At 35.4% G+C, this 22,146-nt stretch overlaps 1 protein-coding gene across 1 annotated transcript in view; it reads right to left on the bottom strand.

The window, feature by feature from the left end:
• LOC114054016 (serine/threonine-protein kinase Sgk3) overlaps window positions 1-22,146 on the bottom strand; it is a 159,357-nt gene that overhangs the window by 5,070 nt on the left and 132,141 nt on the right. The window contains exons 13-15 of the mRNA XM_027877100.1: window positions 13,083-13,178; window positions 9,727-9,882; window positions 2,320-2,409 (exon numbers count right to left, since the gene is read on the bottom strand). Of these exons, the coding sequence (XP_027732901.1) occupies window positions 2,320-2,409; window positions 9,727-9,882; window positions 13,083-13,178 (342 nt within the window). The remainder of the gene's footprint in view (window positions 1-2,319; window positions 2,410-9,726; window positions 9,883-13,082; window positions 13,179-22,146) is intronic.

The following is a 22,146-nucleotide window of genomic DNA, read 5'->3' as shown; positions in this document are numbered from 1 at the left end:
GGCATCTAAAGGCATACTTATTAAATATTTCTACTTTTCTTGGTTATCATCTTCCTATATGCCATTTTTTCCTGTTTTTTCCAGTCTAAAAACATTTTCCTTAATAAAGAAAAGAGAAGCAAAAATAAGAAAAACAATTGCGCCTCCTTCTATAGTCTGGTATAGTTATTCCATGAAGGTATCCCATATCTTAGCTACATAAATGTAGTTTACTTGAAGGGACTTAGTTTTCTTTCTTGTTCTAGAGTAACACTAATAACACTTCAAATATACAGAACACAACATACAGAAAAATGTTTTAGTGTAAAAGGGTTAAAAGGAGGAAAGGCAATGATAGAACTAGCTTCAGAATCCAAAGCCAAATCCCTCTAAGTGCAGCAGGAAACTGCCTAAGACCATCAGTCACATAGAAGGTGTTGATCTGCATCAGTGGAGAAAATTCCTCACTGGGAGTGCTCCATAACAAGGAAATCAAAGGTCTGGTTTAAGAAAAAAAAATAAACCAGGAGGGGCTCAGGGTTAATTAACACAGTGACTCACTGACTCACTGATAAGTTAAACATGGAAAGCAAATTTTGGAAAATGTATTTAAAGCAGAGAGGTCCAACAGGATTTTGATGTGTGCGAGTCTTTTATGGTTCGGTTACCATATTAACTATAATCACATGCTTGGTGCTAGGAACACATGCATTCTCTTTAAACAGAATAATGAATAAAGGAGAGGGGAGAGAGAAGACAGGGGCTTAAATTCCAGACAGACATATTTATTAAGGAAATACTTATGTTTGTCCAGCAAACTCCCTCTTTGTTAAAGAACTAATTTCTGTCAATAGCTAAATACTAACTTGCTGAACAACAATTATTCATTTTGCTGAATGCTATGGAAAGTAACTAGGGCAGCTAGGTGGTGCAATAGAGAGAGCGATGGGCCTAGAGTCAGGAAGACCTGAGTTCCAATCTGATCTCAGATACTTACTAGGTGACTCCGGGGAAGTCACTCAATCCTGTTTGCCTCAGTTTCCTCATCTGCAAAATGAGCTGCAGAAGGAAATGACAAACCATTCCAATATCTTTGCCAAGAAAACCCCAAATAGGGTCACAAAGAGTAGGCCATGCCTGAAACAACTGAACAATAAAAAGAAAATAAGAAAATATAAGAGAGTCAGGGAAACATGAGCTCAAGTCCCAACTCGGACACCTAGCAGTTTGACTGAGGGACTCTGGGCAAGTCATTTAACCTCTTAATACCCACAACAACTTTTTAAGACTCTATGTAGTAGAGAGGGTGCTGATCTGTACTGGGAGAGGAAGTTCCTCACCAGGAACTCCTGGCACTGATGAAATCTGGTCAAAATAAAACAGGAGAAAGAGAAATAGTCCCTTGTCAGCTGCTTCCTTTCTGATCCATGAGATATAAAATTAATTATATACTGCCTTGCCAATTCTACAAGATTATTTTATATTGTTATTTATACTTATATCTGTAAACATCTTGCGCCTGTAGAAGATAATAAAATATTTGCTAAATTACAGCTTCTTTGCATAGCTCCTACAATGCAGCATTATCTAGGTGGACAGATGAAGGAGAGGTACTTAAACTTAGCAAAGTTACTTTGGTCTCTTTTTTCTCTATAATGTTACAAAAGAAGGTATAGGTTCCCAGCTACATTCTAACAGCTGATTAGTGGACATTATGAATGGGCCCATAAGCTTACCTGTCAGACATTTTTAGCTGTGCCAATCTAAAAGAACAGTTTTGTAAATAACAAGATTCAAGGAGGTACTCAGGAATGAAACTTGAAATTCATTAGTAAAATGACTTGTGCTAGAGGAACACTTGACACAACTGTTCAGTCATTTTTCAGCTGTGTCTGACTTCATGATTCCATTTGGGGTTTTCCTAGCAAAGATACATGAGTGGTTTGCCATTTCCCTCTCTAGCTTATTTCACAAATGAGGAAACTGAGGCAAACATGCTTAAGTGACTTGCCCAGGGTCACACAGCTAGTAAGTGTCTGAAGCCAGATTTGAACTTAGGAAGATGAGTCTTCCTGACTCCAGGTCCAGCACTCTATCCACTTTGCCACATAGCTGCTGAAAGAGACTCTCTTTAACTGAAAAAACTGATGTAGTCTGATTGACTATGGTAAGTGGCTGAATTACATATATATATATATATTTTTTTTTTCTCACATATTTAGTTACTAACTCCATCTCACTACACATTTGACTTACAGATCTGATGGGATGAAAGTAGCAATACTATAAAGCTCTGCTCCTATACTGATATAAGAAGATATGTGAATATATTAAACTTACCACATTAGGATTAAAAGGTGGTGGAATCTTTTTTTGTACAAGGTCATTCCAGTTGAGTGATTCAAAGAAAGGATGATTTTGAATTTCAAGCTGGAATAAAAAGAAAATTTTGTTAATTCTGTAGAACATAAGCAATTACTGAACTAATTCTGGGCAACCCAACTATCTATTCCCAAATTCACCAGATTATCCCGTTTCCTTTTTCCAAACTTCCTTCTAGACAAGAGCTAAGGGAAAAATATACACAGAGGGGTGGAAGTGTAAACATGCTGTCATCAAACTCTGATTCCAAAGAAACACTTCAGGATTACTTACACCAGTATATCAAAAATTGAGGCAGTGAGGGTACCCAGAGATGTCTTCAGCTGATTGTTACAGAGTTAGAATTATTTTGTGGTACCGGGAAAAAAATTAAACTAAAATTGAAGTGAGAAAAAAATCTTTGCCTCAAATATTACTGATAAAAGTTGGATATGCAAGATACAGAGGAAGCTGACACATATATTTCCCAATAAATAAACAGAGAAAGATAGGAAGAGAGTTCAAAAGAAGACTTGCAAACTGTCAATGATGACTAGAAAACAAACTCCAAATAATAGGGAAAAAAGTGTAAATTTAAATAGCAGTGGTGATTTCACTTTACATCAAGAAATTGGCAAAGATAATATTAAAAATTTAAATAGCCAATGTTGGAAAGGCTTTGAAAAGAAAAGAACATTAATTGTATCAGTGGCAGAGCTATAAATTGGTCCAAATGTTCTGAAATGACTAAACTGTTTAAATATTCCAACCCCGTAATTCTACTCCTGGGCATATACCTTCCAAGAAGGGGAAAGAAAAAAAAGGTCCATTATATACAAACATATTTATAGGAAAAGTGAAAAAAAATTCACCCTAAAGACCATGGGTCTTTCCCATATGCCTTATAGGTGAACCTTCCAGATGTGTTTTCTTCACCATTAGAATGTGAGCTCCTGGAGAGCAGGGACAATTTTGCTTCTTTATTTGTATCCCCAGCACTCAGCACTGTGCTTTCACATGGTAAGCACTTAATGCTTCATTAGTTCATTAATTCATAGGATTATATATTTAGAACTGGAAGAGACCTTGAAGATCAAAGAATACAAACACCTTCATTTTACAGATAAGGAAACTGAGGTTGAGAAGTTAGGTGACTTTCTTAGGGTCAAACAGCTAGTAAGTGTCAGAGGCCACATTTGCCTCCAAGCTCTGTCCACTACGCCTCTAACTGTACTTTTGTTGTAGTAAAGACCTGGAAACAAAGTATGTAGCCATCAATTGGGGAAGAAGGGTTGAACAAACTGTAGTCATTTGATATAAAGGAATATTATTGCAGAGTAAGAAATAATGAATATTTAGGAAAATGGAAAATTTCTACCAATTGATACATACTGAAATAAGCAGAATCAGAAAAATAATATACACAGTGACTATCACAATGTCAATGAAAAGAATACTAAAAGCAAGCTGAACTTGGAGAAATATTTATAACCAATCTTGGTTGTAGAGAACAGATCATGAAAAATATCTTCCTCCACCCTCTCCACAGAGGGGGAGGGCCCTATGGAGGAAGAATTTTGAATAAACTATCAGACATGATCACTGTATGAGTTATTTTTTATTCAACTATTCTTCCTTATAAGGGAGGTTTTAATGTGGGGTGGGGAGAAGGTGGTGTATCTAGAAATGACTGTGGTATGAAAACAAATGACATCAATAAAACAAACAAACAAAAGAACAAAACTACCACTTTTCTGCACTTAAGCAAAGGCACTGTTTGCAGGGCAGTACGTATGAGGAATGGAGTCGGAAATTCTAATGTCTCTAGTTTCCAAATGGCATGAAATAGCCTAGAGGTTGTATCCCTATCTTTTTGTCTAGGCATCAGACCAAGTATTAATAAAAAAATTTAAGCACCCAGGGCCTAATTCCAGATGGATTAATGATTTCCTACAAGTTACTGTAAAAGTAACTCACAAGAGCACATTTCTAATTAGTTTGTGAATTTATTAACAGCATTGTAATATAACATGTTTGTTATATTAGTTATTCCTGACACTGGTTTTTAAAATAGAATTTATTTTATTTAAAGCCCAAAGTATTAAAACAGTTCTAGGCACTTAAGGCATTGGGTGAATAATTTTAATAAAAATGTAAAGTGTTGAAACAGAAAAGAGAGGGAGGGTGAATTAGTGGGTAGTGATGAACACCAGTGATATATTTTTAGAAGAGAAAGAAGAAAAGAGAAAAAAGTTCAGAAGGTGAAAAAAGGGCAATTTTACTGCTATTATGTAAAATTTAATATATACTTTGAAAACCCAAACTATGTAAGAGAAAACTGTTTTCAACCCTCTTTTCTGTTCTTTATATATATACTGAAATATTGATGTTTGTTGCTGAATGTTAAGTCATAATAAAAAAAATTTTAAAGAGGGGCACTAAAAAATAAAAAAAAAGAAATAAGGGGCCAATTTCAATGACCCGTTCCTCCATCTGGGTTTAAGTCAAAGTCAAAAGGACATAGAATGGTAAAATAAATGGAAAACATGTTAGTAAATTACTTCCTAACAAACTTTCCAAAACAGAAAACATCTTATCCTGGATAAATGATAGAAGCTTTACACAATGTTTCTGTCCCAACTATATAACAAGTGAAGCTTGCTGTTATAAGCATTTTCCCAACTGGAACGGTTATAAGAAAGTATGGGGTAACAGGTTTCAGAAGTTGCCTCCTCATTATAGAAACTACACAACTATTACTTATTTTTTTAGTAGTCACTAACCTTTGATGTGGGGCATGACTAAATCAAAACACTGGGGAAAACTTTAAATTCTTTAATATAACCATTATCCTGTGGTTAGTGTAATTACTTGTAATGTGTTTACTGATAGAATCTTAATCTGTTGCTAGTAATTTAACAGTTTATAAATGTTTCAAGTATCTACTGGCCCTCTCATATTTAGAAAAGTTACATTTAAGTGGGCTTTTCTTAGTGTATATTGTAGCTTTTTCATATTATACTTTCCTTCAATGAAACAAAATTAGTTCATTTAATAATAACAGTAATAACTGACAATTACATAGAGCTTTTAAGGTTTGTAAAATGCAGTATATAGTTATTCATTTGATTTTCTCAAGAATCCTAGGAGGTAATACACTACAGATACTAACATTCCTCTTTTACATATGAGAAAACTGAGGCTCAGTGACTTGACCAAGATCACACAATTAGTAGGATTTGTCCACTAGAGAAGAGTGGTAAACCATTCCATTATCTTTACCAAGAAAACCTCATGGAAAGTATTAAAATTATAAAAGATATGACACTGAAAGACGATGCCCCTCAGGTCAGAAGGTGTCCAACATGTTACTAGGGAAGAGTGGAGGACAAGTAAGTATAAGTAGTTCCAGAAAGAATGAGGCAGCTGGGCCAAAGCCAAAAGGAAGCTCAGCTGTAGATGTGTTTGGTGACAAAAGCAAAGTCTGATGCTACAAAGATCAATATTGCAAAGGAACCTGGAAAATTCCAATGGATCTATGAACCAAGGTAAGCAAGATGTGGTCAAATAGGAATTAGAAAATTTAAACATCAAAATTTTGGGTGTTAGTGAACTTAAATGGATAGGAATGGGATGAATTTAATTTAGGTGATTATTATATGTACTATTGTGGGTAGGAATCCCTCAGAACAGACCTGCACAACTTTGCCCTAAGTAGGGGCCAAATTAAAATAGGCTTAAGTTTTTCAAGCCACAGATAGATTAGACTAGAGACAGACTGATGATGGTTGCTGTAGGTCATGTAACAAACAGGGTACTGTGTAGTGGCAACTCTACATTTTTCGTGGGCCTCCTGAAATCTTTTGGCAGGCTGCAAGTGGTCTGTGGGCTGTATGTTGTACAGGCCCGCCTTAGAAGAAAGGGCCCTCATGATCAACAAAAGGGTGAGAAAAGCAGTACTGGGGTACAATCTCAAAAATGACAGAATGATATCTGTACAAATCCAAAGGCAACTATTTAACATCACAGTAATACAAGTCTATGCTCTAACCATGGATGCCAAAGAGGCCAAAGTTGCTCAGTTCTATGAAGAACTGCAACACCTATTTTAGAAATAACACCAAAAAAAGATGTCACATTCATTATAGGAGACTGGAATGCTAAAGTAGGAAATCAAAAGATAATTAGAATAATAGGTAAGCTTGTCCCTGGAGTACAAAATGAAACAGGGCAGAGTTTTCTCAAGATAACTCGCTGGTCATAGCAAACACTCTTTTTCAACAACCCAAAAAGCGACTTCACACATGGACATCACCTGATGGTCAATACAGAAATCAGATTGCTTATATACTTTGCGACCAAATGTGGAGAAGTTCTACACAATTAAAACAGGACCTGGAGCTGACTGTGGCTCAGATGACATGCTTCTTATTGCAAAATTAAGACTTAAATTGAAGAAAGTAGGGAAAACTACTAGGCCTATCGTATAGGTATGACCTAACATCCCTTATGAATATGGAGTAGAAGTAATGAATAGATTTAAGGGATTAGATCTAGTAGAGTGTCTGAAGAACAATGGACAGAGGTTTGCAATATTGTACAGGAGTCAGGAACAAAAAAAAATCCCAAAGAAAGACAGCAAGAAAGCAAAAAGGCTATCTGATGAGGCTTTACCAAACAGCTAAAGAAGGAAAACATGTAAAAGAGAAAGTGAAAGATAAGCTCAACTGAATGCAGAATTCCAGAGAATAGCAAGGAGAGATAAGAAGATTTTCTTAAATGAACAATGCAAAGAAATAGGAGAAAATAACAGAATAGGAAAGACAAGAGATTTCGAGAAAATTAGAGATAACAAGGGAATGTTTCATCCAAAAAGGGGCACGATAAAACACAAAAATGGTAGAGATTCAAACAGAAGAGATTAAGAAGAGGTGGCAACAATATACCGAAGAACTATGTAAGAAAGATCTTAACATCACTAATAATCGTGATGGTGTGGTTACTGATTTAGAGTCACACATCCTGGAGAATGAAGTCAAGTGGGCCTTAGGAAGCATTGCTAACAATAAGGCTAGTGGAGATGACAGAATTCCAGTTGAGCTATTTAAAATCCTAAAAGATGACGCCATTAAAATGTTGCACTCAATCAGCAAATTTGGAAAACTCAACAATGGCCACTGGATTGGAAAAGGTCAACTTATGTCCCAATCCTAAAGAAGCAATGCCAAAGAATGTTCAAATTTCCAAACAATTGCACTCCTTTCACATGCCAGCAAGGTCAAACCTAAGATTCTGGAAGCTAGGCCTCAGCAATATGTGAACTGAAAATTACCAGAAGTGCAGACTGGTTTTTGAAAAGACAGAGGAACTAGAGACCAAATTGCCAACATTTGCTGGATTTTGGAAAAAGCAAGGGAGTTCCAGAAAAACATCTACTACTGTTTCATCAATTGCACTGAAGCCCTTGACTGTGGATCACAACAAGCAAGTTCTCAAAGAAATGTGAGTTCCAGACTGTCTTACTTATCTCCTGAGGAACCTGTATGTGGGTTAATGGCAAACTACTCCAGTGGAACAGAATATGGAACAACTGATTGGTTTAAGAATGGAAAAGGAGTATGACAAGGCTGCATACTGTCACTTTATTTAATTTATACGCAGAGCACATCATGCAAAATGTCAGACTGGATGAATCAAAATCCAGAGTTAAGTTTGCTGGGAGATATCAACACTCTCAGGTATGCAGATGATATCATTCTGATGGCAGAAAGTGGAGAAGAATTAAGAAGCCTCTTGATTAAGGTAAAAGAGGAGAATGTAAAAGCTGGCTTGAAGCTTAACATTAAAAAAATCAAGATCATGGCAACTGGTCCCATCACTTCCTGGCAAATAGAGGGAGATGAAATGGAAGCAGTGTCAAATTTTATATTCTTGTGCTCAAAAACCATTGCAGATGGTGACTGCAATCTTGCAATCAAAAGACACCTGCTCCTCGGGAAGGAAAACCATGGTAAATTTGGGCAGCATATTAAAAAGCAGAGATATCACCTTGCTGACAAAGGTCTGTTATAGTCAAAGCTATGGTTTTTCCAGTGGTAATATATGGCTTTAAGAGCTAGACTGTAAGGAAAGCTAAGTGCTGCAGAATCAAAGCTTTTGAACTGTGGTACTACAGAAGACTTCTGAAAGTCCCTTGGACAGCAAGATCAAATCAGTCAATACTTAAAAGAAATTAATTCAGGCTATTCACTGGAAGGTCAAATACTAAAGCTGAAGCTTAAATATTTTGGCCACATAATTAGAAGATGGGACTTATTAGAAAAGACTGATGTTGTTAAAGATTTAAGGCAAAAGGAAAAGGAAACAGTAGAGGATGAGATAGACAGACAGTGTCATGAAAGCAATAAACACGAGCATAGACAGACTTTAAGAGATAGTGGAAGACAGAAAGGCCTGGAGTGATACAGCCCATGAGGTCATGAAGAGTCAGACATGACTCAACAACAACAACAATAATGGATTTGTGCTCAGGTATCTCTTAACAACGGCAGCTAGGTGGCAAAGTGGATTGAGGGCCTGGAGTCAGGAAGAACTGAATTCAAATGTAGCTTCAGACATTACTAACTATGTGACCTTGGACAAGTCACTTAACTCCATTTGCCTTAGTTTCCCCATCTGTAAAATAAGCTGGAGAAGGAAATGACAAACCACTCCAGTATCTTTGCAAGAAAACCTCAAATGAGGTCACAAAGAGTCAGACTGAAACAAGTGAACAACAACTTTGTTAACTCCCAAAGTTCTTCTGTCCCCTCAAGAGAGAATCATCACATAAAACACTGGAGAAATTTCCTGAGACTTTTTTTTTTTTTACATGACCAATGTGAGAATTTGTTTTTCTTAACTACACAAGTTTGTAGTGTGGGATTTTCTTTTTTTCTTTCTCAATGGTTGGGAGAAGGTGGGGTCAGGGCAGGGGACACAAAGGTGAGAGGAGGATAGTGTTTTTTGTCTGGAAAAACAAAATTTAATTTAAAAAAAGTTGGGAGAAGATATATGACTTGTAAGACACTTCGGCTTTCTGGTTACACTTCTTTAATAGATTATTTCAAGATACCAATTTTTTTTTTTGCAATTTCAAGGATATGTTTCTATACAGTCATTATCTGCATACATATAAACATATTATGTCTACACACATATTATGTGTGTGTGTGTATATATATATATGTGTGTGTGTGTATGTGTGTAAATGTGAATCCTGGATATCACAAATAATAAAATATAAAAATTAGAAGACATCTTCCTTAGCCATTAATAAATATACATCTAAGTTCTTTTAATAATCTTCTTAAAATAAGCAAAATTATTATTGAAAATATTACATACAAAGTCTTCTTTGGCACCGAGTCGATTTTGCCTGTCTTTTTCAAGAAGTTCTTCCAGGATGGACCAGGCTGTGAGGCTCACTCCTGGCCTCAAATTTAGGGGTTTATGGAGTATGTTTTCATACATCTCGGCAACATCTCGACAATAAAATGGAGGCTACACAAAGGCAAAAGGAAAAACATTTGAGTAATAGCCGAGGTCACCAAAAGTAGGCTGAGATTCTGCAGCTAAAAATACCTGGGCCCCAACTATCCCATTTCTAGTTAAGCCTAGAACCTCCATCTGAGTTCTCACCCATCCCTCCACAGTGGGTACTATAAGAAATTTGGGGAATGGCTTGGTCATTCACAAAACACAGGGCTTTCTGGGCCTCTATAAATTCAATCACAAAACTGAAGTAAAGAGTCTTGATAACACAGCTAATCATTTATTTATTCTTGTCTGACTGACTGGTGATAAATTCTAGAATAAAAATAACAAAAACAGATTTCACAATAAATTTCAGCTTCATTACTCTTTAAATACAATAGTTTCTCTGATAATATTCAAAAGGACTGTAAGGTGATCTTCAAAATTTTAGCGTTACAGTAGTTCAGTTTTTAATGCATAGCTACCAGCATTAAACATCTTGATATATGAAATGTAACATTATAAAAAGGAAGAAATGTAAAGACTTACAAATTACATTCATTTCACATGAGTAAAAATATTTTGTTTTTACATAGTTAACTTTAACACTACTATCTCATAAATTATATGAAGCAATGTCAAAAGATTTGATTACTAACATTTTGAGGAGATCAACAGGAAGAATAAATACTACTTCATTTTGGCTCTGGCTAAGTGTTTCTTGATACTGAACCACCTCTTCTTTTGGTTAATTGTATTGATAAGATTATTGAGATTGAACAATTAAACGAAGTGCTGACCATTTCTACCAAACATGGGACTTAAGTTAAAGAAAAGGTTAAAAAGTTAGAAAGTCAAGAAATTTCCCATGGGAGTGAAGTGAAGATAGAATTTCTGACCAGTTCTGATAGCAATGATAAAGATTCCTTAAAAAATGGGAATACTAATTCAGATATAGGAATTAATTTGAGTTTATCAGTAAAAAAATTATAATGTTGAATGCTAAAATTTACTTTAACATTTAGCATTTAGGGAATTAATTAGTTGAAAAAGGAAAAAGGAAAAGAGTTAAAGTTATGAGAATTTCTTTGAGTTTTACCTTTACTCTTCTTAAAATAAGCAAAATTATTATTGAAAATATTACATACAAAGTCTTCTTTGGCACCGAGTCCATTTTGCCTGTCTTTTATCTTTTATATTATATTTAACCATGGAGTTAAATGTGTTTTAAAATAACAAAAAATAGAATTTACATATGAAATTAGAAAGTATTCTCTAATAGAAGAATCTGATAAGGGATGATCTAGGTAAAGGGTCTGATTCCAAATTTCATAAGTTAATCAAATAAGTATACTAGAATAAATAAATGATTAGCTGTGTTATCAAGACTCTTTACTTCAGTTTTGTAGTTGAATTTACAGAGGCCCAGAAAGCCCTGTGTTTTGTGAATGACCAAGCCACTCCCCAAATTTCTTATAGTACCCACTCTGGAGGGATGGGTGAGAAATGAATTTCCAAGTATGATTTCTTGGTGTTTTATGTAAATTGTTCTAACAAGCTTGCCTATATATTTTCATTTGGGCAACTATATTATGTGTTCAAAAAACACATAATGTTTTCTACTGTATATTTCTTACTTTACAGTCAACATTATTATTTTACATTTCTCATCTTTTTTTCCTTCAAAGAGTTTAAAATATTTCATATTGTGAACTACTAGTAATGGGGAAACTAAAGTGGAGAATTAAGTTGTTTATCAATGTATGGAAATTATTAGTACAACTAAGGAACTATAACTGTTGGGCAGGGTCACCCCTTAAAGCAGGAGAAAGTCAGAGCAAGACTGTCTTCCTTATTATCACATCCTCTTAGATTAAAAACTTCTTATTTTTAAGTGTATACTTGGAGCCACTGGGAAGTAACAATGGTATTATAAAAGAAAAATATGTATCAATAAAACATTAAAAGAAAAAAATCTGTGTGTAGCAGAAACCAGTATTATCAATTGACAACAGATATGGTAGCATTGCTCCTGGAAGAGGAAGTTCTTCCTCCTGGTGGTATCCAATGAGTGCCTTTATTCATTACAAAAGCATTTATTAAGGGTTTATTGTATATTCAACATTGTAGTTAAGAGACAGAACAGTACCATGGCATTATCTTTCTAATCCTTCAGTATCAGAAACTCCAAAAGACTCTCGTTGACATCTTTTTTTGTCCCCTTTGGGACCACTACTGCAAGCTGCCTATAGGGGATATCTGGGAAGGAGGAGAGTTAGGGAGAAACTCCTCCACAACCAACTTCCAAGTATCCTTTCTGAGGATAAGCTAACTCTTTTAATCCTGGGGAAATCTAGGAAAGATAAAAATGTAAAGCCTATTACCATCTTGTGGCAATATAGGTAAAATTCTATTGAACTTTTAATTTCAGGATACATATTCAGGGACAGAAGTTTAAAAAAAAAAAAAGATGCTTAAGTTATTTATAAGAAGTCTAAAGAGAATCCTTAGTTATTGGAGATCTCTTAGAACCTAAGCCCTTGTGTTACCCCACCCCTTCTGGTATCTTCCAATTTCCTTCTTATGAAAAAGACTTCTATATTCCTACTAATAAGTAGGGCTATCTAGGCTGAGTACACAAGATTACAGTCCCTCTGTTATTCTGCTGGTACTAGGTCTCAAGCACATCTGATAATCCTGTGACATACATAATGAGTAGTTAGATTACTTATGTTTTTATATTCAAGATCTTAAATTTGACAAATCCTCAGGTGCTAAGGAGGCTGGGAAACCATGGAGTTAAATGTGTTTTAAAATAACAAAAAATAGAATTTACATATGAAATTACAAAGTATTCTCTAATAGAAGAATCTGATAAGGGATGATCTAGGTAAAGGGTATGATTCTTCCAAATTTCGTAAGTTAATCAAATAAGTATACTGTATTTCAATATCCATTTCCACTAAAAACAGTAATGGGAATAACCAAGATGACTGTGAAATAAACATAATCAAAAAAGTAGAATTAGACTTGATGACTAAAACAAAAAATTAAACTTTTGTTTTCCTGTGTATTGTTAATTTGTCATTCAGTCTGGCTGCCTTTCTATGTCTGCCAACCCCCATCCCAACCCCTTAAAAACCCACCTGCCAAAAATACTAGCAGTTTACAACAAAAAATCAGCCACAATTATTTAAAATTGATAGAGGAGAATAAAGAATACATACCAACCCATACAGCATTTCATACAGAACGGCACCAAGGCACCACCAATCTACAGTATTGTCATAGGGCTGTTTTCTGATCACTTCTGGTGCAAGGTACTACATAGAAGATTAAACATTAAAGATTAATTACTTAAGCAAGTGTCATTAATGCAAAGTTAGTAAAAATACTTCAGAAATGAAAACTAGTATGGCTCGATTATTCTATCATTAAAAAAAATAGGCTTTTCTACTCTACCATAACCGATCTACTACTTTCATTTCTTGGATATTTATACTATTATAGAAGACGACACAAACTTTTGCTGGAATATAAGCTACTTTTCAATTTTTAGAAGCCCAGCAATTATCAGAGCATATATATATTGGGGAACAAATAGGGGTAGTGATTGTTTAAAAGCTGCTGATATTTAGCAGTGAGCAGGAATCTGGTGTGGAAGTTGAGTTGAGAAGATATGATACCACAAGTCTCTGGAGGAGAAGTATGAGAATGGGGAAGAGGGTTGGTCCTGGTACTCTTCTTCCCCATGGAAATGACCTTGAGCTTCAGAGAGGAAGGCTATTGGCCATGAAGGTCTACCAGGTCTTCAAAATCAACTAGTCTACATGATTCACTAGTTGGGAAAGCCTTATATTAGATCTTTAGGCTCACCACCTAATGAATTTCACATGAAACTTAAGGCCATCTGATCATTTTAGTGAACTTAATAGGACCATAATCAATTATCAGATAAAAGACCCAGAAGAAAACAGCACACCATTAAATAAATTTGTTTATCTATGTTTATTTGTTACAAGATGTGTATTTTTTAAAAATAGTGTGTGTGTGTATATGCGTGTGTGTGTGTGTGTGTGTGTGTGTGTGTAGGGAAGACATACATAAACAGAAAAAATTGTGAAACAAACACATGTTGAATTTATTACATGTTTTAACATTAAGGTACCTGAGACCTGTGGTTTCATATGTAATCCTTTTTCTATTCTTTGTATGAAGAAATGTTTGTGCTTGTAAAGTTCAGAACAAATACAAAAATTACATTAAAAAAGACTAAGTAAGCAGTGAAAAAACATTTTGGGCAAGTCTTAGAGGATATTTTTTCCTATTTTACTTAGATCTAGAAACTCAGAATTAATCATATCTTTCTTCCTTGGAGAAAGCATGGATTTCATTCAGCAACTACACATCAAGGATCTATGATTTATTCAGCATGAATACTCTCTTCACTACTAAAGCAGACTGCATCCTTTTTAAGCCGTAGTAGTTGGTGCATTGATTGTTTTTGTTTTAAAAAATGCATCACCAAATTTTTGGTAAAGATTCCCTAAATGTGTGGTGTTCTCTGAACAACATAGCATTAGACTAAGTTTATATACACGGATCAATCAGGGCTTGTGGTCAGCTAGCATAGATATTTTCCCACAGCGCATTAAAAGACTTTAGTTGTTATTGTGCTGTAAGAAATGATGAACAGGCTGACTTCAGAAAAACCTGGAAAGACCTGTATGGTCTGATGCTGAGTGAAGTGAGCAGAACCAAGAGAACACTGTACACAATAACAGCCACTTTGTGTGATGATAATATTGATAAACTTAACCCTTCCCGGCAATACAAGGATCGAAGACATCTCCAGAGCTCTTGTGATGGAAAATGCCATCCACATCCAAAGAAATAACTATTCAAGTTGAATTGCTATTTTTTTCTCTTCTGTTGAGTTTTGTTTCCTTTTTCTGATGGTTCCTCCTATTGGTTTTAATTTTTACTTACAACATCACTAATGTGAAAATACGTTTAATATGAATGTAAATGTATAGCCAATATCAGATTGTGTGCCGTCTTGGGGAGGGGGAGAAAAATTTTAAACTCAAAAGCATATGGAAGTGATTATTGATAAATCAAAATAAATTAATAAAAAAAGACTTTAGTTGGAAACTATAATCCTTTTCTTTAGGGAAAGTCAACCAAATTTACAATGTTTGATTCTTAGTAATTAATAGCAGCTATTTTCCAAAAATATTTAGAGATCAATTACTCATTAGAGTAACCATTATTTACATTTAAAGTATCAAAATAGTAAAACAAATTATAGCTTCTTACGGATCATATAGTAGTATATTTAGTATAAAGCATAGTCTCCTTCCATGTTAAATATACATTGTTTTTTTGGGGGGAGGGGGAGAACTCAAAACACTTCCATTTGCGAGTGCTGTGTGATACAGAAAATAGCATTTAGTAACTTCAGATCATAAAATTAATACAGGTTTCAAAGGAAAAAATGTTTTATCTCCCTCCAAAAAAAAAGGCTTTAAAAAAAAACATTGCTATCCTAGAAAACTACAAATAAATTAGATTATTCTCTCATGGATGTATCCAGCAAGGATGGCTGAAAACATACTTAAGAATTAGGTGAAAGATTAGAAGTTTAATTGAATTCAAGTATTTATTAAGTACTGACTATGGGTAAAATGGAAGAGTGTATAGAGAACCAGCCTTTAAGTAAGGAAGACCTGAGTTCAAGTCCTGGGAGTTCTCATTTTGGGATTTCTTTCAGGAGGTGATTGGTAGTGAATTCTTTCAATTTCTACTTTACTCTCTTGCTCTAAGATATCTGGGCAGTTTTCCTTTATAATTTCTTGAAATATGATGTCTAAGATCTTTTTTTTTTAATCATGGCTTTTAGGTAGTCCAGTAATTCTTAAATTATCTAGCTCTTTTTTTCCTATGAGATAGTGCACATTTTCTTCTTTTTTTTTCCAGCTGTTTGACTGTTTTATTGTTTTTTTTTTTTCTCATGGAGTCATTTAAGTATTTAAGTATATGTTGAAATAGTAAAAAAGGTTCTATTCTGGACTATGGACTTGCAGATTCTATTTCATTCACCACATGTTTTCAACATTTTAACTACAATAATTCTGGAAGGCACTATTAATTAGGATTATAATTAGCTTTAAAGAGTCACCATTAGCTTTGCTCTTTATTCCTCAAATTCAATTGGTTGCCAAATCCTGTTGATTCTATCACCTCAATCTTTTTTTTTTTTACTTCCATCAACCTCCTTTTCTATGTTACTGCAATCAACAGATCTCTCTTATGCACCTTCTGTCCCTCTTTTCTACAGCCTTCTTTACTTCAGCCTAAAACACCCACAACCACATGCCTACTCCCTTAACCAACCCAGTTACTGAAGCTACTGGGCTACATAACAGACCCTGCTTATGGCCTTAACTATTCTCTATTCCTTTAACCCTTGGATTTTGGTTCATAGTTCTTTAATTCTAACCACTTTACTGATAACCTTTTTCCCAAGGTAACAATAGTAAGAATGAATGAATTAATAAGCACTATTAAGCTGACTACGTGCCAGAACTGTGTTACTATAATAGCTTCAGTTGAGGAATGTCTGAATAAGTTGTGGTAAATGAATGTGATGGAGTATTTCTGTACTGTAAGAAATGAGAAAATAGATGATTTCAAAGTAACAAAAAAACAAAGACATGGAAAGACTTGTATGAACTGAAGCAGTGTGAAATAAGTAGTTATAAAAACAATTTTTAAGACTTAAAAACTTATGAAAAATGAAATGTGTAGGACCAGGTGATTAATTTTACACAATAGCACTGTAATAACAAACAAACTCTGAAAGCTGTAAGAACTATGATAAATAAAATGGCCATCCATGATTGCAGAGGACCAAAAGATGAAACATACTCTCTCTGCCTCTTCACTGAGAGTTTATGATTCAGGACAGAATGAGACAAATACATTTTTGTATACAGCAAATGAGAGAATTTGTTTTGCTTGACTATGCATATTTGTTACAAGGAATTCTTTTCTTTTTTAATGAGGTAGGGAGAGAAAATAGATGTATTCATTTTACAATACAATTTAAAAAGAGGTGGTGGGTGCTACATATGTGGGATATAGCATGTACTTTTGGATGAGGTCACTGTATTGTTAGTGTTACTTAAACGTTTTACATGTTACAAGAGACCTCTTATGAAGTGGGGGTAATCTGTAAATGTTTATAGGTAAAACACATCAATAAAATGTTAAAAAACACTATAATACCTTTCTTAATTCATCTTTCTAATTCCAATCAATCCTTTCTCCAATTTGTCTTCTATACTACTGCCCGAGTAATCTTCCTACTACACTATTACATTCACATTTTTCTTCTCAAAAACTTTCAATGGCTCCCTTACACTTACAAAATAAAATACAGTCTGACCAAGGTAGGCATTCAAGCTCCCCACAATCTGAATCCAACATACCTATCTAGATTTGTTCCTTGGAGTCAATATTCCTGCCACACCAAATGACAAGTTTTTGCCCTTTATAGTTTTGATGGTTCAAGACACCATGTATCTCCATCTGTTGATAATCATTCCCTCAATACCCAACTTCAGGTGTCCCCAACTTTCACCAAACCCCCTGACTCTCCCCTTCAGGTAAAAATGATTTCTTCAAATTTTTCATGATTTTTTTGGGGCTTTCTTTTGTCATATACAGTGTTTTTTCCTCGAGATAATTATTTATATACATGGGTTAGTCAATCAACAAGCATATATGTAAGCTTCATACTGGCCTCTCTGTTTTCTTGATGTTCTCTTAGAATTCCTTGCTGTTCAGTCGTGTCTGACTCTTTGTGACTTCCATTTTGGGGTTTTCTTTGCAAAGATACTGAAGTCTCCAGCTCTTTTTACAGATGAGCAAGTTGAGGCAAATAGGGTTAAGTGACTTGCCCAGGGTCACACAGCTAGTAAGTGTCGGAGGCCAGATTTGAACTCAGGAAGATGAGTCTAGCCACCCTCCAAAGTAAATTTATTGTCGTTCAATTGTTTCACTTGTGCCTGATTCTTCATGACCCCATTTGGAGTTTTCTTGGCAAAGATACCGGAGTGGTTTGCCATTTCCTTTTCCAGCTCATTTTCCAGATGAAGAAACTGAAATTAAGTGACTTGCCCAGGGCCACACATTCATTAAAAGTCTGAGGCTGGATCTGAGCTCAGGTCTTCCTAACTCTAGGCCTGGTGCTCTATCCACTGTGCCACCTAGCTGCCCTACTAAGTACAAAAATATGTATAAACATGTGGTCTCTTCTGATAAAACATAAGCTTGTATTCACATTTCACTCTACTCATACAGCTCTCACACCTTAGTTCAGGCCCTCATTACCTCTCACCTTTATTATCGCAGCAGCTTCCTAACCGGGATCCCTGCCTGCAGCTTGTCCCCTGTCTGATTCATCCCTCATAAAGCTGCCAACTGATATTCCTGAAGCAGTTTTGGCCAGGTCACTGTCCTGCTCATAGCATTCCAGAGGCTTCTTCTGGACAATAAGCTGTTTGCTAATTAAAGCTCCAGGCTACCTTTTCAGGATATTACACCTTACTTTCCTTTATATAATTTCAGTGCTTTCCCTCTTTTAATTATTTCCTATTTATCCAGCACATAGATTGCTTTTTGCATGCAGTCAATCTTCAACATTCATGTGTTTAACTTTCTCAACTGCAAATATTCATGTGATTTTATTAGTAACCTCATCATCACTTTACATTGGCAACCTCACACATTCATGTCTATGTGCAGTAGGAAAAAAAAAAAGAGGCACGATGCATGCAAATTTGTGGCCACTATCCCATTAGGCACTTCAGTGGTTTTCTTCATGCTACTGTTGGAAAGGGCTCCCCATGCATTCACTACACATTTGCATTGTTTGCTTTTAAAACTCAAGTTCTGTGTTACAATTATGCCACCAAAGAATAGTGCAAGTCCTTTGGGCTCTAAGGTGATGTTGAGACCTTGCCCTCCCTTTAGCAGCGACTAAAATCCCAGCAATTTCTTCCTTGGATTTCAGAGGGTGGACAAGGTAGAGAGGTGTACAGCAGTATAGCACACAGTACAACATCCTCACACTACCATCTAACATAGTGGAAGGTAAGATTCAGGTTAAAAAATGTTTTAGTTCTAAGAATTTTATTTGCTGTACAGTATTTATGGTACCATAGATTTCATGTTATAAAAAGTGAATATTATCTGAAATCAATGTTTTCTTTTTTAATTGAGATGTTGGCACAAAAAGTAATAGAATTCTAGGGAATTACTAGCAAGAAAAAGTTATTGCTGAAACCAATTTTATTCTGTGTACTGCATATTATGGGTTATTCATGATTAATGTATTAATGTATTAGGAAGAGTTCATATTATCAGAATTAATTTTTTGTTATAAAGAACCGTATGCAGAAAAGTGTATATTCAGCAATCTTTGCAAAAGATTATAATTTTTGGTAGTCGTAGGAAACTAACCCCCTATTTCCTATAGGTTCAATATATCAACATTCCTGTTTTTTTACTTCTGTGTTTTCTAGGAATGTTTACTCCACCACCCCAATCCCCTTGGGAAAGTTGAGGACTGATTGTATTTGTTTGTTCTGTCTCCCCCATTAGACCGTAAGCTTCTTGAAGGCAGGGACTGTCTCTTGCCCCTTTTTTGTATCACCAGAGCTTAGCATAGTGTCTGACACATAGTAGGCACTTAATAAATGTTTATTGAATGAATGAATACATCCTATGTTCCAGGCAAACTGATCAACTTGCTATGCTGTGTACATGATAAATATAAAGGAGAGATCCATGCAAAACATCCCTATTTCCAATTCCTGTGCCTTTGAAAAACATCTGGAATGCACTTCCTCCTCACTTCTGCCTTGCAGAATCCCTCAGCTTTCTACAAACTCACTTGGCACCACCAGAATCTTAGACCTCTGAGCTGCTATTGGTCTTCTTCCATTACTCTGTACTTACTTTGTGTATATTTTGCAATTACTTATCTGTGATTATGCTATTTCCCCCAATTAGGCAGCCAGGTAGCACAGCAGCTAGATCACTGGGCCTGAAGGATGGAAAATCTGAGTTCAAATCTAGTCTTACTAGCTCTGTGATGCTGGGCAAGTCACTTAAGCTCTGTTTGTCTCAGTTTCCTCAACTGCAAAATGTGGATAATAATGGCACCTGTTTCCCAGGGTTGTTGTAAGGATAAAAAAATGAGATATTTGTAAAATGATTATTAGCACAGTGCTAGATAGGCACTATATTCATTCACACTTCCTTTCTCCATGCTCACCCCAGCCCCTAACTCCCAACCCAATAGAATGTAGCTCAGCACCTAGAATAGCGCTTATCATTTAATAGAAGCTTACTCTGTAACGCAGAGAGCATAACTACAATGGGCTGGCCATGTTGTTCCAATGTAAAACATACGCTAGTCAAAAGGACTGTTTTTTGAAGAATTCAGACAAGGCAAGTGCTCACATGGTGGTCAGAAGAAGAGATACAAGGACACTCTCAAGGTCTCTCTTAAGAACTTTGAAATCGTTTGTGTGACATGGGAAACACTGGCACAGGACCACTCAGCATGGCGTACCTTCATCAGAGAAGGTACTGTGCTCTATGACCAAAGCAGAACTGAAGTAGCTCAAAAGAAACATGAGATGCACAAATTTAGAGAATCCACCCAAATGTTCGCCTAGACTAATTTATGTCTGACCTGTGGTAGAACATTCTGAGATCATATTGGTCTGGTTGGTCATAGTCAGACACACCGCAACTTGACTCTAGCATAGTGATATCATTTTGGTCTTCTTCTGGAACCAAGGACAACAACCAACCAACCAACCAACCAACCAATAAGGAGCTTAATAAATGCTTGCTATGGTATTCCTGTTCTACCTACCTTTTACCCCTAATGAAAGTAATCAATCCATTCCATCAAATTTTTCACATTGCTTTGCATGGATCTCTTTTTTATGTTTATCAAATTCTGTTTTGAATTTACAGTAAATTGTATATAGTTAATTATCCCCTGTACCAGCCTATAAACTCCATGAAGTCAAATATCTTTATATCCCTAGAACAGGACAAAACAGAGATCTAGATGAGTGTTTGTTGAATTGAATCCTAGACAGTGTATTTTAACTGCATTTTATTTTTATCTTAGAGGAGGAAAAACTATAAAGATTTTGTAACCAAAAAAAAAAAAAAAGATCCATCCCTCTGGGGCAGCTAGGTGACTCAGTGGATAGAGCACCAGCTCTGGAGTCAGGAGGACCCGAGTTCAAATCTGCACTCAGACACATAACACTTACTAGCTGTGTGACTCTGGGCAAGTCACTTAACCTCACCAAAAAAAAAAAAAAATCCATCCCTTTAATCAATTGTTAAGCAGTCCTCTGATTAGCAATCTAGTTAATTATATGTTCAAGTTAATGGAAAAATCAATCAATTTTTAAAGAAAAAGAATATAATTAAATATACTTACAAAAATGTAAAACATACCTTATACTGTTCATAGTGAATTATGTTCACACATAATTAAACATTTTTGATATTCCAAGGACACCCTAGGATCACTTCATGGCCACCATTTCCAAACTATGGTATCTGCACTTTGGTACTCTGCATCATCTTCATCCTCTTTATCCCCTTCCCACATTGGACTTTGTCCCTAGAACCACTCTGGGTTCTGATAGGTAAATAAGGTAAAGCTTTCCTTGCTGGAAACCAGGCATTGATTTCCAGCTCCCATTTCCAAACCATGGCTCCTTGAATTACCCCTCCCATTTCCAAGGTTCCTTTAGGTGTTGTTTTCATTAGAACACGGGCTCCTGGATGGCAGGAACTGTTTTGCTTGTTTGTATTTGTATCCCCTGTATTTAAGGTTTTGCAAATGTTGATCATTTGCGCCTCACAACAGCCCTAGCACATAATTAAGAGCTTAATAAATGCTTTATCATCTGTCCATTCCCTGATCATCATTATGATGAAACTACCACAATACTATATATGCAAAAGTGCTGGTTGACTGCCAACTGATGCAAAGGGAAGTAAGCAGGAGAAGGAAAGCCACATATACAATGACTACAACAATGTAAATATAAATAGCAATAACAAATCAGTTGACTATGGGGACTATGACCACGGAACGCTATAGATTTTTTTGATATATTGGTCAATTTTGCTAAGTTTTTTTTTCCCTTTATTTTATTCTTTGTTAAAAGGGACGGTTCACTG

The sequence above is a fragment of the Vombatus ursinus genome, unplaced genomic scaffold, assembly GCF_900497805.2.
Source record: "Vombatus ursinus unplaced genomic scaffold, bare-nosed wombat genome assembly UNPS02014812.1, whole genome shotgun sequence".
Taxonomy (NCBI): Eukaryota; Metazoa; Chordata; class Mammalia; order Diprotodontia; family Vombatidae; genus Vombatus; species Vombatus ursinus.
Note: the sequence above shows the minus strand (reverse complement) of the source record. Positions and strands in the feature narration are given on the sequence as shown.